This window comes from Terrapene carolina, unplaced genomic scaffold, assembly GCF_002925995.2.
Source record: "Terrapene carolina triunguis isolate 2854851 unplaced genomic scaffold, T_m_triunguis-2.0 Scaffold194, whole genome shotgun sequence".
NCBI classification, from domain to species: Eukaryota; Metazoa; Chordata; order Testudines; family Emydidae; genus Terrapene; species Terrapene triunguis.
This window is the reverse complement of record NW_020664545.1, coordinates 4837981-4853726: the sequence shown is the minus strand read 5'-3', so window position 1 is coordinate 4853726 and position 15746 is coordinate 4837981. Positions and strand designations below refer to the sequence as shown.

At 45.3% G+C, this 15746-nt stretch overlaps 1 protein-coding gene across 3 annotated transcripts in view; it reads right to left on the bottom strand.

Moving 5' to 3' along the window:
- The window catches only part of SBNO2 (strawberry notch homolog 2), a 106145-nt gene that overhangs the window by 21240 nt on the left and 69159 nt on the right, over nt 1-15746 (bottom strand). For 2 of the 3 annotated variants that reach the window (XM_026654932.1, XM_026654934.1), the window contains 11 exons: nt 14060-14221; nt 8465-8548; nt 7707-7803; nt 6954-7114; nt 6321-6454; nt 5700-5790; nt 3782-3925; nt 3040-3157; nt 2352-2457; nt 1570-1723; nt 434-610 (listed from right to left, as the gene is read on the bottom strand). In XM_026654932.1, coding sequence (XP_026510717.1) covers nt 434-610; nt 1570-1723; nt 2352-2457; nt 3040-3157; nt 3782-3925; nt 5700-5790; nt 6321-6454; nt 6954-7114; nt 7707-7803; nt 8465-8548; nt 14060-14221 — 1428 coding nt within the window. The remainder of the gene's footprint in view (nt 1-433; nt 611-1569; nt 1724-2351; nt 2458-3039; nt 3158-3781; nt 3926-5699; nt 5791-6320; nt 6455-6953; nt 7115-7706; nt 7804-8464; nt 8549-14059; nt 14222-15746) is intronic. The other variant, XM_026654933.1, reaches the window with a different exon arrangement.

The window sequence follows — 15746 nt, the reverse complement described above, 5'->3', positions numbered from 1 at the left end:
AGAATGCTGTTTCAAGTACGTTTGCTCATGTTTACCATAAAACAACGCCAAGAAACATCAACATTCATTCTGAACTATGGGAAATTAAACACTTGAAATCCTGGTTTCACCTATGGAGGCTAGATGCCTTTAGGTCAAGGATATAAGAAGATATATACTGCCTTTTCACTGCACACAATCACAGACTAGTGTCCAAGTGCATGAAAATACCCTCATTCCAGTCTTTTACCCCACTCTCCTCAGTTTGTACAGAGGTTGTGTTCTCTACAACGCATGTCTGGGCCTCAACATTCAAAGTGGTTTTATTCTGCAGAAAGACAACAGGCGTCAAAGATGACTATCACCAGCGATGATTCACCTGAATGCCTATGCATAACGGATGTCGTTGGACTAACGCTTATTGACCCTTTGCACCTGGTTTCTAATACCGTACCTTGTCCTTTGCCAGATCCTCCTTGGCAAGCTCAACGAGGCGTCGGACTTTAGCAGCAATGCAAAGATATTTGAAGAAGCGCTGATGAGCTGACCAGAACTGACCCCACAAGGACTTTCGAGACTCCAAGCCAATAAAGTCAGCCGCTTGCTGGAACACCACCATCGCCTCTGCCCACTGAAAGCACACACAAGAGGGCCAGGTTAATACTCCAGTCCCTAACTCATGTCACTGTAACACATAAGGTTATTAAAACCATCAGGGCTTTGAATATCAAATATATTTTCCCTATTTATGCTCTTTGTTTACTTGTGCTTCATTTAGCTAGGACAATGAAGAGACCGTCAATTCCCACCTTCTGCCTCAGCCCAACGCTGCAATGTCTGGGTTGCAAACACTGCAAGGGAATTGTTAAATCCAAGCAAGGGCCGTTTACGATGACATGAAAGAAGCAGCAGCAGCCACTGAAATATTTCTTTAAGTTTTATAAGCTAACACCATCCATTCTTTTTTAAAAAAATCAAACCTAAATTTTGGGTTGCAGCTACTCTAATGTCCCCTTACATCCTCCCATGTGCTGATTAAGGAGGATGATTAAACTCTGTTCTGCATCTCTACAGCACCTAGCACAAAGTGATCCTGGCCCATGACTTCAGCTCTTAGGTGCTACCACAATACAAACGATAATTAATACTAATGAGACTCTACCAGTATTCAGCACTTAACGTTTGAAACCCACTAGAAAGTTGGTCAAAAATCATTGAGTAAAAAATAAAGAGTCATCCGTTCTCACCCATCTGAAGACCTGGTCGTACACACACATATATATTTCATATATACAGACAACAGGAAAAGCGGACGCCCCCCCACCCCCACCTGGCATACAACCCCACCAGAAAATCAATCCACGCCAACGAGTCCTCTGTCACAATGTCAACGGAGCTGATCAAATGACTGAATGAGCCCCATGCTCGTTAAGAAGCAGGAGGCAGTAGTTAAATGCATTCAACTTCTTGAGTAAAATATTCCTCTTCACAACCCCCCCGGCCCCCCCAAAAACAAAACACGGGATTAGACAGTAGCTCTCTGGGGAGGAATGCGGGATGCTGGGGATCTACAGAGAAACACTAGCTCACCAGCTGCGCTGCTTTGTTGTAGACAAGCTCGTACTGCCGATCCAGTGGGATTTCCTCTATCTTGAAAGTGACTCCAGAGAAACTGAGCTGCCTGGCAATGTACATTCCGCTCACTTTCATGTCCATAGCCACAATTTCCATTGCACCAACACCCCTACGCAGAAAAGGAGGAAGGGGGGGGAAGAGAGACAGCCAGTTACGAAATCCCTTTCCCCTGCACAGTGGCCGTGTGGAGTAGGCTTGTCTGGAGATTCAGAACCTCTTGGAGGTTTTGCTTTGGCATCTTGCTTAAGTTGTCTTCAAATCATAATAGACTGGACCACACAATCCTGGCATTTACATAGCAGGCCTTATCCCCATTTCACAGGTGGGTGAGTCACTTCACCGTTCTGTTTTCCCACACCCTACTGAGTCTGTGACAGAACCAGAAACAGTGTCAGGTGGTCTGACTGTAAATCCCCTCTGCTAACCATCACACTGTATTGCTTTCTTCACTGCCTGGCCCAATAAAAAATAATTTTTCCTTTTATTCTGCAGAGATATTGGCAGTTACTGTGGCATTTAACACCCGTCATGAAATAGGGACAAAGCATTCGCTGTAAGATCTGTGGGATGGCTTGGAACGTATTAGCCAGATACATTGCATATCACAAGGGAGCTGAAACGACACAGCCAGTAAGCTACTGGTTCAAAGCCAGTGGTTTTTCCCCAACCCAAATGAAGGCTGTTGCCAAATACAGGATTAGTGTAAGGGAAAACCAGAAAGGTCTCCCATGACCTACCTCTTTTCAATTGCATGGAGGAATTCATCAAACGCTCTGAAGGGGGTTCCCTCCCCCCAGATCCCTAGCCGGCTCATGTAAATCATGTTTTTTGGCTCAGAGGCACCTGTATGAATAGAATGTGCTGTTAGCAAAGACACAACTATAAATAGTTTTGCCTCAGGCAACCTCTTCAAGTGACGGGCAGGAGGCCTCAGGTGAACCCTCACTCTGGAGAGCTTAGAAACATATGGAAGCATTTTAAAAAGGAGGGTTATTCCTCACACTTCCACAGTGCCTTTCAGCAGAGGCTTCAGGGAGCTTTACAAACGCTAATCCTCACAATACACCCATCAGGTCAGCGTTACTATACAGATGAATAAACAGGCAGAGGGAAGTTAAAGTGACTTGCCCAAAGATCACATGGCAGATCAGTGGCAGAGTTGGGAACAGAATCTAGGAGTCCTGCTTTGCCGTCCTTTGCGTTAAGATGAAACACGGGATTAGAGCATCTGATGCTTCATCACACCCTCTAGGAGCGTCCATTTCTGCTGTTTAAAATTGAATTTTACAACATGTGTTTTTTGATCAGCCCCATAGCAGTTAACCTGGGCTATGGACATCTTCCGCATGGGGAGGACTGGAGCATTGGGCAGCTTCTGCATGTTTATACCTGGGGTCTTGGGAATCACATGGTATAGACTCTCACCTGTGGCACTGGCATAGACGACCCTAGCTCGAGGCAGTTTGTTCTGAAGGTCCAACACTGCTTTGCCCATTTTAGTGGAGCTGGCATTTTTGGCTTTGTGGCATTCATCAAACACAATCTGCAAGGGAACGTTAGTCAAGGAGAAAGGACGCGCAGTCTGCTATGGGAATACAAATAAATACCAATGCTGATAATGGCTGGGTGAAGAGAGAAAAATACGATCCATGTCCCTCCAGTGGAACTGAACCACCATCAAACATTCAGCGTGCGGACCAACTCCACAGCAGCATGAAGCCTTGTACTCCACTCTCCCCGGGCCCCGGCTTTCCAAAGCCTGTGCTAAATCTCCACCCTGTTATTTCCTATTGAATGGTGCCCCACTACCCAAACACGTGCCAAGGGGGATGAAAGCTGAAAAGGCTTGTTACTCAAATACACCCCTGACTCTCCCCGTGCTCACCCGCTGGCACTCTCACTGGTGGGATTTTCAAATGGGCCTCAGTAACACAAATTCTAGTGACTTTTAATGGGAACTGTGCTGCTAAATCACTTAGATTTTTCTGAAACGCCCACCCGTTCCACAGCTACACTGTTTTCTGGAGAACTGAGGGCTTCCCGCCCCCCTCGCTCCTTACAGCACTGGAACATCCACCACAAGCCCCAAGCTGATAGCCGTGCTCTCGGTGATCTTTGTTCACTTTGGAAGCACAATTACAAGCATGTTGCTATTTCTTTAGGATACAACTCCGTCGAAGTTCTCCCTGCACCAGTCCAAAATCTGCTTTAATCGCGTCCTGTGCTGTCCGCCTGCCTGGCTTTCACCAATCAGAGCAGAATAAGTGGCAAATAGGACTCCTTCTGAGGTAGCTGTGTCACCATATTTAATCTACAGGGGGAAGGCAAAAGAAAGAGGACACTTACAATGCTATTTATAGCTCATTTGATTCCATCCCCTGTCCAAACCCAAAACTGGTGAAGGCAGATGACTTTTTAATGTGACGATACAGGGCGTACACATCTGCTTTTTATAAGCAATTGCCACATCACAGAGCCCATATGGGAAGAGAGTGGGGAAGAAAGTTTGCTAATAACTGACTTCTTTAATGCTAGTATTTGGCACAGAGATGCCATGATTACGGGGACTTTAAAATCCTAGATATATCCCTCCAATCGTCAGCATGTGCGCACATCCGCATGCATTTTAACGAAGAGTGGAAACTTTACTTGGACTTCAATTTCTTGGCTGACCGAAGTCACTTAATTCTTTTTAATCAACGGCGTAGAATGCTTAAACTGTTTTTATTTTAAATATTCTCTCCTCTGGTTTGTTTCCTTTTTTAGAGATGGCTTCCTGTTTGACTGAAGGGGAGATTATTGTTTAGCTTCCAGGATCATTAGACTTCATCTGTAACTAAGTTAATTATAGGAAGGAAAAAGATACCCCTCAATTTGAAGAAAGTGCTATTCAGAGCCCTTTAGATTCTGAGGACACAGTGGACTCAATGGACTAATGGGCTGATTTAAGAGGTTCTGACCACATGCGCATCCTATTGATTTAAATGGGAATTGTGGGTGCTCGATGCCTCTGAAAATCAGGCCACAAGCGTTCGGAGAAACTAGCAGGCAGCTTGACAGGTTCAAGCTGGCTGTGAATGATCTGGAGACTAGAACAGGGGTATGGAATATCTTGCTGAACAATTACTACTTAGCACTGGCAGTTTCCTTTAAGCGGCAATTTAATTTTCATGCCTGCTTGACACTGACCGTTAAAAGGAGACGGTTAAGAGATGCACTAACTCAGCTGGATTGAAATTAGATGCATGTTTAGAGAGTCCACAGCACTGCATGCTTGGCAGCCCTTACAGGGAGAAAACTTGGATCTGTATGTCCCTCTTCCCCAACAAGATCAGAAAAGGGCAGGCCCGCTGACAGGGGTCGGGGGCCCGGGCAATTTAAAAGGGCTCGGGGGCCCCCGGCCACTACAGCGGCAGCCCCAAGCCCTTTTAAATTGCCCACGTGGGCAGCAGGACAGGCTCCTAGGTGTGCGCGGGGTGGTACCGGTGGCGGCGAAGGCAGCCGGGCAGGCATGTGGAAGCCCTGGCCGTGCCGGAAGAGCACACTCAGCTGCGCAGTTGGCAGCTCGCGAGGCACCAGCCAGCGCAGGCGGCAGCAGCTCGCTGGGCACCAGACATGCAGACCACGTCCGCGCAGGCTAGGGGCCCATTGACTGTTCTTCCCTGGGGCCTGGAATTGCCGAATAATAAGGTCTTAACAATACAGCTGTACCAGGTCCAACATTCGCCATTACAAAACCACTCCAGGAACAATTAACATGATGCACGCGCCACGTGGCCCTGCCACTAGAGGTTGCACTCGCGTTGAGCCACTGCTTAGATTTGCAGAAATCGAAGTTCCCAAACCAACACAGGAGCATCACACGTATGTAACTACGGCAGGAGAGTCTACAGTGGAAACAGCACAGGGCAAGGACAGTAACAATAACCAGGCCACTGATTGCTATTGTCTGTAGCACGAACATGACACGAAGGCAAGGACAGGTGAGTCACATGCTTTGTTTAGGACCATTTCACCTACCAGCTGTCAGTAGTAGGCTTCCTCCCTCCCTCACCAAAAAAACGGTCTTGAATTCTCCTCCCTACCTTGTTTAAAGCATGCACAGGAATGTTGGGGGCATCAATGTCCTTCAGGTCTCTTTCAGCATCATACTTGAGATCATTGGAGACGCTGAACCTAAAAGAGAGCAGAGGAGCTGGTTGTCTTGAGGAAGAGACAGCCTATGTAGAGTTTAGTGCACATGCAAGTATGAGATCAATAGTTCTGACTACAGACACTGGAGGTGTAGCAAAACTTCCCATGCACCTCAAAACAAGATACTACAGCAGCCTCAAGTCCTGAACAGGAACTGCCATTTGTGACAAGATGTGCAGGGATTCTGCAGTACAAACCCATCTGTTAGGGGCTTGATTCTGCACCACACATGGCCAGGGATATCTCCCCTCGACTTCAAAGGGAGTAGGAACAGGCTCTAGTGTCCTCTCCACTTGGTACGTGATTTGCCTCTCCAAAGTGTTGTACTAACAATGATTAATCCTCACATCTCCCCTGCAGAGTAAATCTTTTCGGCAGACAGGCACAGAGAGGTGGAAATGACTTGCCCAAGGCCACAGAGTGAGTCAGCTACAAAGCTGGCACTCAGGAATTCCTGGCGCCTGGCCTTAAGTTAACTCTCCAAGCTCTTACAGTAAAGAAGGGAAACTTACCACAGAGATTTCTTCCTGCCCTTCAGATAATTTTCAAAGATGATCCCGGCAACTGTCCTGCCCTTTCCAACCCCAGCACCATCCCCAATGAGGAACCCAGCTCGCTGCCCGTTGGGTAGTAAAACTTCATGTTGCTGCAAATTCAAAACCAGAATTAGGAATTAACCCTGATTCGCCCTTTGCTAGCGCCTTTCATCTGAGGGGCTCAGAGCACCTCACCAGTTAACCCTCACAGCTCCCACGGAGGCAGGTCTTGCACACGTCTCAAAGTAAACTGAAGCCTGGAGAGTTAAGTGACAACACAGTGGCAGAGCAGGAAATAGGTCCCCAGGGCCTGATCATCAGAAATGCTGAGCACCCGCAATTCCAGCTGAAGTCAATGGGAGCAGAGGGCACTTGGCACCTTTGAAAATCAGGTCCCATGAGTCTTCATTCCCAGTCCCCTTGCTTTAGACATCACGCCCTTTTACAAGGCATTTAAAATCGGTGTCCAAATCCAATGCTTCCAAGTTCTATTTTCTATGCAAGAGGCTATTTGGAAACTCAGCTGAACAAGTTATTTAAGAATGGCACAGTGTATTTTTATTACTATCTGCCCATGGAAGAGAGCTGAGCAAGGTGGATCTGGCGTACCTGGCAGGCATAAACGATGGCCTCCAGCTGTAGTGCAGAGAGTAACCCGTTGTCGGCAATTGAGCTCGGAAGGGACAGGGTATAGGTAATGTCAGGCGGGGGAACGCTGGAGAGAGTGCTTGTTTCAACCACGCGGTCCGGGTGCTGCTTCCCAATCTTAGCTGGAAGGGAGACACAGGAAACAGTCAAATAATTGATGTTTGCACTTCTATGGAGCATTTCATCCAAGGACCTCAAAGCACTTCACAAACTTCCCAACACCCGAGTGCTAAGCGTATCCCCATCTTCCAGACGGGGAACTGAGGCAAAGAGGTTAAGTGACTTCCCCCAGGCCAGTCAGCCAGCAGCAGAGTTGGGAATAGAACAAAGAGGTCCTGACTATATGTTTCTTCTAAACACTGCACTTTGCTCCCTTTGGCAAAAGGATTCCTGGGAATCCCCAATATCGCCAGCCCTTTTTTTCAGGGGGAAATGGAGATGGCTGAAAATCTGCTCAGCCCCACCCTCAATAAAAAGCAACGGCCAGGTCTGCTGTTAAACCAGGGAGACCACCGAGAGTGGAACAGCATACGGGCTCAGGTAAGCCGGCCTGCAAAGCTTAGCTTCAAAAATGTGCATGTAGGGGGCTGCAATGCAACGCCACTGTCCCCCGCTGCAGAAAACAGGGAACATTAGGCTGAGCAGCAAGGGCTTCAAAATCAGCTTCCCAGGTCGGACAGCGAGGCAAAACGAAAAAGCTGCCACGCAACTCACATTTTGACGGTACATAATCTGCATAGGTCTCCGTGTGCCCCAACTCCTCCGTTTCTTCCTCCTCACCTTCGTCATCCTCCTCCACCGGAGTCTGCGACTGAAATTACACAGGATGTTGATTGAATATTAATATCCCACAGAGCTTTGGACATGTGGGTATTAGGTACATGCCAAGTACCATCATTTAAACCCTCCCATCCCAAGCACACAAACTTGCCCCTCAACTTCAACTCGTCTCATTGATACGACACAGCAGCACAGGGCAAACTGACTGAGGGGGCCTCTCCCATGTGGTCCAGTAACTGTATTGCAAGCCACCTTTAGAGCCCAGTCCATACTGTACTAAGGAGCAGTGATAAGAGCAGTTTCTAAGACGGTTTGGCTGGCCAGTGTGAGCAGGACCCAACTGTGCTCTAACTTGAGCTACACAAAGGATCGAAACCAGTTTAGAACACAGCCTGATCCCACCTACCGTGGGTGCCAAACCACATCATTTTAAACCAGAATAGCCTTTAAATACTGTTAGCTAATGTGGTTTAGAGCTCAGTTGTAGAGGAAGCAGATATCACTCCCTCAAATCAGTGAAGTTCCAATGAGGGAAATGTAAGACTCTGTGGGGGAAGGGCGGTGGCTAGAGAAACATCTGACTGATTCTTAAATCATGGCTTTTCCAGGGGAGACCTTTAGCCAGATCTTTTTTTTCATGTCTGGGTAAGTGCCTCGTGCCTGTTCCCGCAGAGTCAGATGCTCTTCCTCACCTGATAGCTTATGAGGAGTGGGGTGTTTGGGGGATGGTCTTCCAAACTTTCTAAGCCTGTGAACGGTCTGCTGGGAGAGAACAGCTGGAATAGAAAACACACATCTGAGAAAGCAGCTTTAATACCCATCCATCCAAACCAACAGTGACAGCTCATGAAAGGAAAGCACAAAAACAATCCACTTTTGTCCTGTGCCCAGGACTGAGGTACTTATGTATTACAGTGGCTTGATTTGCTCTGCATGCCTCTTCCAAGTTGTGTGTCACATGCACGCTGGAGAACTAGCCAAGATGGATATTTTCCCATGAAGAGTGAGAATGTTGTGTGTGTGCAGGCAGACATGGCGAGGCGTGTGCTTCCTTCCATGATGCGAATGTGCCTGCAAGATGGCAGTCTTTCCTACAACGTCGTAACAGCAGCATGTGTGTTAAAACGGGTCATCTTGAAACGCCACGTTTGCCCTCAAACACTGAACTCCTCAGGGCGTAGCCTTGTCTTTGACACGCTGTATTTATTCACCCGCCTTCCACTCGTTAATGAATTACATGTACAAATCCTGCCACTTTCAGAGGATTTATAAGGCAAGTATCCCTTTCAGCATCTGACTGGTGTTCTCAAGGGCACCATGAGTTCTCTCTGCAGTGGGAATGATTAAGATTGATCTGCATGCATGAACAGAAGGCTGTTTTCCTATCTGTCTTGGAAGCAGCTCTGTAGAAACCTGCTGCACCATTCCCGAAACATTGTGGGTTTAAGTCTCTAAAGTGGTGCTGCAGGTTTTCTCAGCGCTTCCTGCTCATTGGCATCAGTGGCTTCATTCTGCACTGGGGAACTCAACCAGGAACCCTGGGAGTCATCAACCAATGGGCTCATACTGCAGTATGGGATAGCTGGAGATCTCTGGATGAAAAGTGCTACGTCAGAGCTCATTATTGTCATAACATCTGCAGGCACCAGACCACAACTAGTAAAGAGGGCTCCCAAGACACTTCCAGCTGGGAAGACACAATTGATGAGAACCTTTTTCTGGCTCTACACTACCAAAATCATACTGGAATTTCCTGAAAGGAAGAACAAAGTCAGGCCAGCAAATCACGGAGTCTAAAAGTAATCAACTGCTCCATAAGCAACATTGCTTCCAATTTACAGTCAGAGACGGGTGCCAAGCCTATACAGACAGACACCCTCCAAAGGCAGAAGTGAGCCATTGGAAGGCCATAAGCAAACACTCTGTAATTGTTTACTAAGAAAGAAAGCAAGCAAGCAAGCAAGAAATTGTCCTTCATTACTGGAAGCCTGAGTCAGATTTACCAGAAAGAAGCTGGCAGAGATGTTTCCAGTGCCAAGAAAGCTGGAGAGCAGGTACAGAAGTTTCTACTCAGGCGCTAGAAAAGACTCAGATCTCCTCATACCATTGGAATGGAAGGGCAGAGCTCTGACAAGGAAAGATGATTCTTTATTGCAAAGATAACCCAGATCTTTCCTTGACTCATGGCATCTTCAACGTATAAACCGTATAAGCTCAGATATACCAATATGGCTGTTGCGCACAGCTCTCACTGGTGCCCCTAGATCTTCATCTCAGGTGGAACAGTGTCCTAAAGAAAGTGGTGGACGTCCCACTGCTTGGGGCATTTAATAATAACTGGTAGAGACATTAGAAAATGTACACCAGGGAACAATCCTGCAGCGATAAGGAGTTGGACTGGATGATCTAATAGGCCAGTTCCAACTCTAATTTCTACAATTCCTCCCCTTCTCTCTTCCGATCCACTCACTAGTTTACTCCTCTCTGTAACATATGTTCCATGTAGGAGAACACTGTGTAAAAGATGTACACTCCACATATAAGAACAGAGGGAAGAATGCAGGAGAGACGCTCACTTAATAAAGCAACTGACAATTGCATACCTGAATCTTCATTTTATTCAATTTTTTCCCTCCTTACCTTATTTCATTTCCCTTTTGTGCCTGTCTCACTAATACTACAATAGAAAATGAAATTGTCAGTTGACTCCTCTTTGTATAAATATTACTCCTCTGAATCTGGCTGGGAGAAAGGTTCTCAGTTTTTAAAAAGTGCCTTGAATGATCAACATTACTAAAATGCATTGACTGGTCAAGAAAACTCCAGCTGCAGGCTTCAAAGGGTAAATCTTTGCTTTACTGATTTGAAGAACTCAAGGGGTTCTTTTGAAATGTTTGTGAGAAATCATATTAGATTGCAATGAGTATTTTAAAATGACATTTCACAATCCCCGCACAAATTATGCAAGTGTGTTTTGTCTGCTGAATGCCTAAGATATTTTGCAGGGTGGTTTTCCTTCCCACTGTCCCTCTTCCTGAAATGATAAAACAGAACTAACGTGTCGTTATAAACGCCTCTTCCCCCTATTAGTTGTAACATCTCATCCGGGATGGGCAAATAAGGCCTGTCATGGAGTCCATCTATTCCCCCTTCTCAGGGGTGTAGTCAACCACATTCTGAATGGAGGCTGTATATACAGCATATGGGATCAGAGTTTATCAGTGAAGCTTAGAAATGCAGAGTCTAATTGTGAAGTGTTTTCCAAATGTTCTTCCTCTCACACTGAGTAGGCACCCTCCCCCACTAAAAGGCAACAGATGTAAAACTGAAAAAAGGAAATGCTCTTTACGTAACCTATCATTCGCTGGTGGAACTCACTGCCACATGACATCATTGATGCAGAGAGCTTAGTAAGATTTTAAAGAGGATTAAATACAATGAGAGATTCTATTGCTATGTCAATATGAAAAAAAAAAAAAAAAAGGTCAAACCCTCATGTTTCAGGGCATAAACTAACTACTAACTGATAGGGGTTAGGAAGAAGGTTACCCTATAGGGAGCTTATTCCAGAACTGTCTACCAGGCACCTTCTTGCACCTTTTCTGAAGCATCTGGTCCTAGTCACCATCAGACATAGGACCCTGGACTAGCAGGACCAGCAATGCAATTCCCATAAGCAGAGTGCATGCAGGAGCCTGGGATGTGTCAAAGGAGGATGCTGGCTGGTACTGCCTCACTAGCCTTCACTTGTAAAAGCTTCCAAAGTTAACACATCAGACATTACGAGCTTTGAATTTAGACAATGAAATTCACAAGTGTCCTAACAATGTTTCATGGCTTTATCTTGTTTCTACGGAAACAGATATTTGATCAACCAAAATGGAATAAAATCACCATATCAGAACTGATTAGGATCATGTCAGGCTGAGTTATTCCTGACATCGCACAACCGATAGCTCATTGTTATACTGCAGCTCTGTTAAAGCAGTATATGGCTATGCAAAAGCAAAAACATTTGCAATCTTATGGAATATTAATATTATTGTGGTTTGAATAAATACACAGAGGGAGATTATTCACATGACGCTTATCTTGCAACAATCATACAAGCAGTGTAATAAACTCACATTATCATGTGCTGAATGTTAAAATTAAATCTTTCGCCTCATGCTCTTGCAATACATCGCTCGCTTGTCTTCTTTAATATAATGAAAATTTTGTACTGAAAATTCAGATTAAAAAAACTCTACCACTCAGTGCTCTCTATCAAGTAATCTATTTTGCCAGTATACTGCGAATTATAGCCACCTATGCAAAAAAGAAACTGAAATCCTGGTGCAGCATGTACTAAATTAACTCATTCCGTGAGGAAATGCTGGGAACAATCGATAAAAAAACCCCTCAGAATACAGAAAGCAAAGATAAAACAATGTTCAAAACAACCAGTTATTTTTTCCACAAGGAAGTCACTGACAAATGGAACTCCACTGAGCTAATTGTCCTGTTATGAACCCAATCAGTGTGAAGGAAGGTGATGGCTCAGGATGGTAATTTTAATTGGCAGACAGGAAGATATAAATGGCAGCATCCAACAGTAACAGTGGCTATTGTTCTGACAAAGTGTTAGTTTCACACACCCACAAAACATTACCCATTTCTCTTGCTTTCTTTGTGCTGCTCAGCATATTATTATTGTATAGCTTGTACATGAAGACTTTTCACATGTCAAATCCTGAACTCAGTTTATGTGTTTAGAAAACACACACCCGAAGGAGCTACAGTCTTAACAGTGTTTTAAGCTTCCAAGTTAAAAAAATAAATGAAAGAATGGGCACAATAAGACATCAGCAACTTCAATGCATCCAAGTGTGGCCCCTTCAGACATTTCTTTGATTAAAATGATTCAGCTCTTCCTTTCCCCTCAAGCTTCTTGTGCTCTAGGTTCAAACTTGTCTAGTTACCGACCTATCTTCAGCTATGTCTACACTACAAGCTAGGGCTATGAGTCTCCTGCTCACGTTTGCACACTTGAGCTAGCGTAAGTACAAATAGCAGCGTGAACGTGGTAGCAGTGAGTACAAACTCACCTGAAACCGGTGGGTATGCTCAAAGAGAGCATGTCAGAGTTACAGTTTAAGGCCAGAAGAGACCACCAGATAATCTAGTCTGAACTCCTGTATATCACAGGCCACCAACATCATCCATCACCTACACACTAAACTCAAGACGGAGCATGGGAATCACACCCCTAGCTTGTATTGCAGACATAGCCTTAGATCAGCGGTTCTCAAATTGTGGATTGGGACCCCAAAGTGTGTTGCGACCCAGTTTTAATGGGGTCGCCAAGGCTGGCATCAGACTTGCTTTCCACAGGGATCTGTATGACAGCAAACAAAGGACAGTGGTGTACCGGGAAACCGAAAGTGCATTGTAGTGAGCACTCACTACAAAATCAAAACTAGAGATTTCTCACATTTCTATGCTACCAGTTCATCTAACTATCCAACCTCCTCCCCAATACCAGTGGCTGATTCCAGGTTGTACAATAATAAATGAGCAGTACTAATTAACTGGATGGAAAGGAGGGAGTGGGATGTTGTTTAATGGGCAGCCACACTAAAAACTAGAGTGTTTTGGGGCTACTCTTAAACCAATATAAGGTTTGAATTTTACTGCTGTCACAAAAGAAGAAATATTTGCCATAGAAAAGGAATGTATGATAGACATAGGTACTGGGACAGCTCACTGTAGCATAACGATCTAGCCGAAAATATTTCTAATGGACCCAACACAACAATACACTGTAGCTACCGTTCATACGGGCAGCTTGGTGGCTGAATGTTCTAAGTACACACTTTCACTGGGATGCTGAACATACCTACCTGACCAGGCTGTGGGGAGGCTAAGCTAATGTTTGTACAGTGCTTTGAAAGAGTGCAAAGTATTATTTACAGGTGTGTCCTAACATTCCACTGATTTCAATGGACTACGCCAGTGCAACAAGTGCAATGGAGGACCCACAATGAAGAGGTTCAAAATCAGGGACGGAACCTATTTTAAGCTGGAGCCCTTTGAAATGTCATTAGAATGGGGTGTCCAGAGCCCTCCCTGAGACACTGAATCAGCTTCACTGGCAGCAGCACTTCATCTGGGTCTGAAGGGAGGGTTGCTTCACCCCTAATGGATTTCCTAAGTCCTGGGGCAGCTGTTTGGTAGGAGAACTGCAAGATCAGGCCTCGAGGTTTGAATTTCTGAGTGGTGAGGAAAGGAGAGGGACTTTCACTGACCTCTATTTGGTTTGGTTGCGACGTGTTTATATCCCATATTGTTGGCACATGGTTCAGGCTGTCGGCGGGCAGGAAGTCCTGAGCATCAGCAATGTCGGAGAGGGAGTCCGCGGGGGATGAGAAGAGGGAGTTGTTGGAGAGCTCATCGAGGTATGAAGAATCCTGAAATGGAAAGAAAAGCCCTTGGTTACAGGAGACGGTAAGAAGGTACCTCCAAGGTTCTGTCTTGCACTCATGTTTAATTTCAGAGTATTAAATGGATAGTGTTGTTACATCCATGCTGCATGGTGCTTCGAAACGAACTGGTAAACCAAGACAGCTATTCAGAGAAGCGGGGTTTAAATCTATAATCCCAGTTTCTTGACACAGCAGGAAAAACTGCTGGTGCAATGTACAGGAACCCCAGTTAGACTCTTTGGAAACACTTAGATTGTGACTCTCCAAGTGCAGATCAGCATGAGAGAGGATCAAAGGACAGGACAGCACCAGTCACTCTGATCTTCATATTTAATAAAAAACAACCGAGCACTAGTGAAAGGTGCCAAAGCTAAAGTCCTCTATGTAGCCACAAAACAGGTACAGCATACACAGCAACAGCACTAACTATTCTCCCATCCCAACATGACACCACCTATCAATTATCATTATTTGTATTACAATGGCACCAAGAGGCCCCAGCCAAGATCACAACCCCCATCGTACCACGTGCTGCACCAAAATTTAGCAAGAGACTGTCCTGCCACAAAAAGCTTACAGTCTAAGCAGACAAATCAGTAAAAGGGAGGATTATCATCCCCATTTTACAGCTGGGGAACAGAGGCCGAGGATGATGAAGTTGTAGGACTCATGAATGAAATTGTTTTTAGTTATCCTGTACCATTGTAACTTCTGTTCACCATTTCATAACACCTGCCATTTTGCCTACATTGTAACTTTCATTACACTTTCCATTTTTCCTACATTGTAACTTCTGTGCCATATTGTAATTCAAACCCCATTTTAAAACGCTTACTCCATTTTGTAAGGGCTTGCTGCAACCTTCATTGTTGCAAACCCTGCTGTAATTTTATTAGTCTAGTTAAGATGTGTAAATGAGAAATGCATGGGTGATAAAATCAACCTCCAGCACCAGCCCGTCCTGATGAGATAAAGTTCAAATACCAACGGCTGAAAAACTAGACAACAGCCCTAACTCAAGCAAGAAGCATCCACCCTAAAAAGAAACAACAGAAGGAAGATCAAAGCCAGGTCCCAGGCTGACAGTCACGCCTGCAATTGACGGGTGATCAAGCACCAAACCCAGAGGCGGCGTGACACAGCGAGACCTAGGAACTTTGAATCCAAACTAAACTCCTATAAAAAAGGAAGGGTGAGAGGAGAGACTTTGGGTAACGTTCTGCTATCAACATCAAGGAGCATCGGTGCGCGCCCGACAGAGACCCGGCTCCTCCTCGTGCTCAGCTTTCCTGGCCAGTTAGCTGCCACGAGCTCCGATCCCAAGCTGCGAACTCAAACTACAATCAGGACTGGTAACTATCCAGCAGCTGCAGAACATTTTGGTGTGTGTGTGTGTGTGTGTGTATGTGTATAAGCATTGAGGTATTTGCTAATAGTTACAGATTAATAATAAATGTGGCATCTTTGTCTTGACCCCTAAAACGATCCTGTGTAAGTTTGTGGAACAACA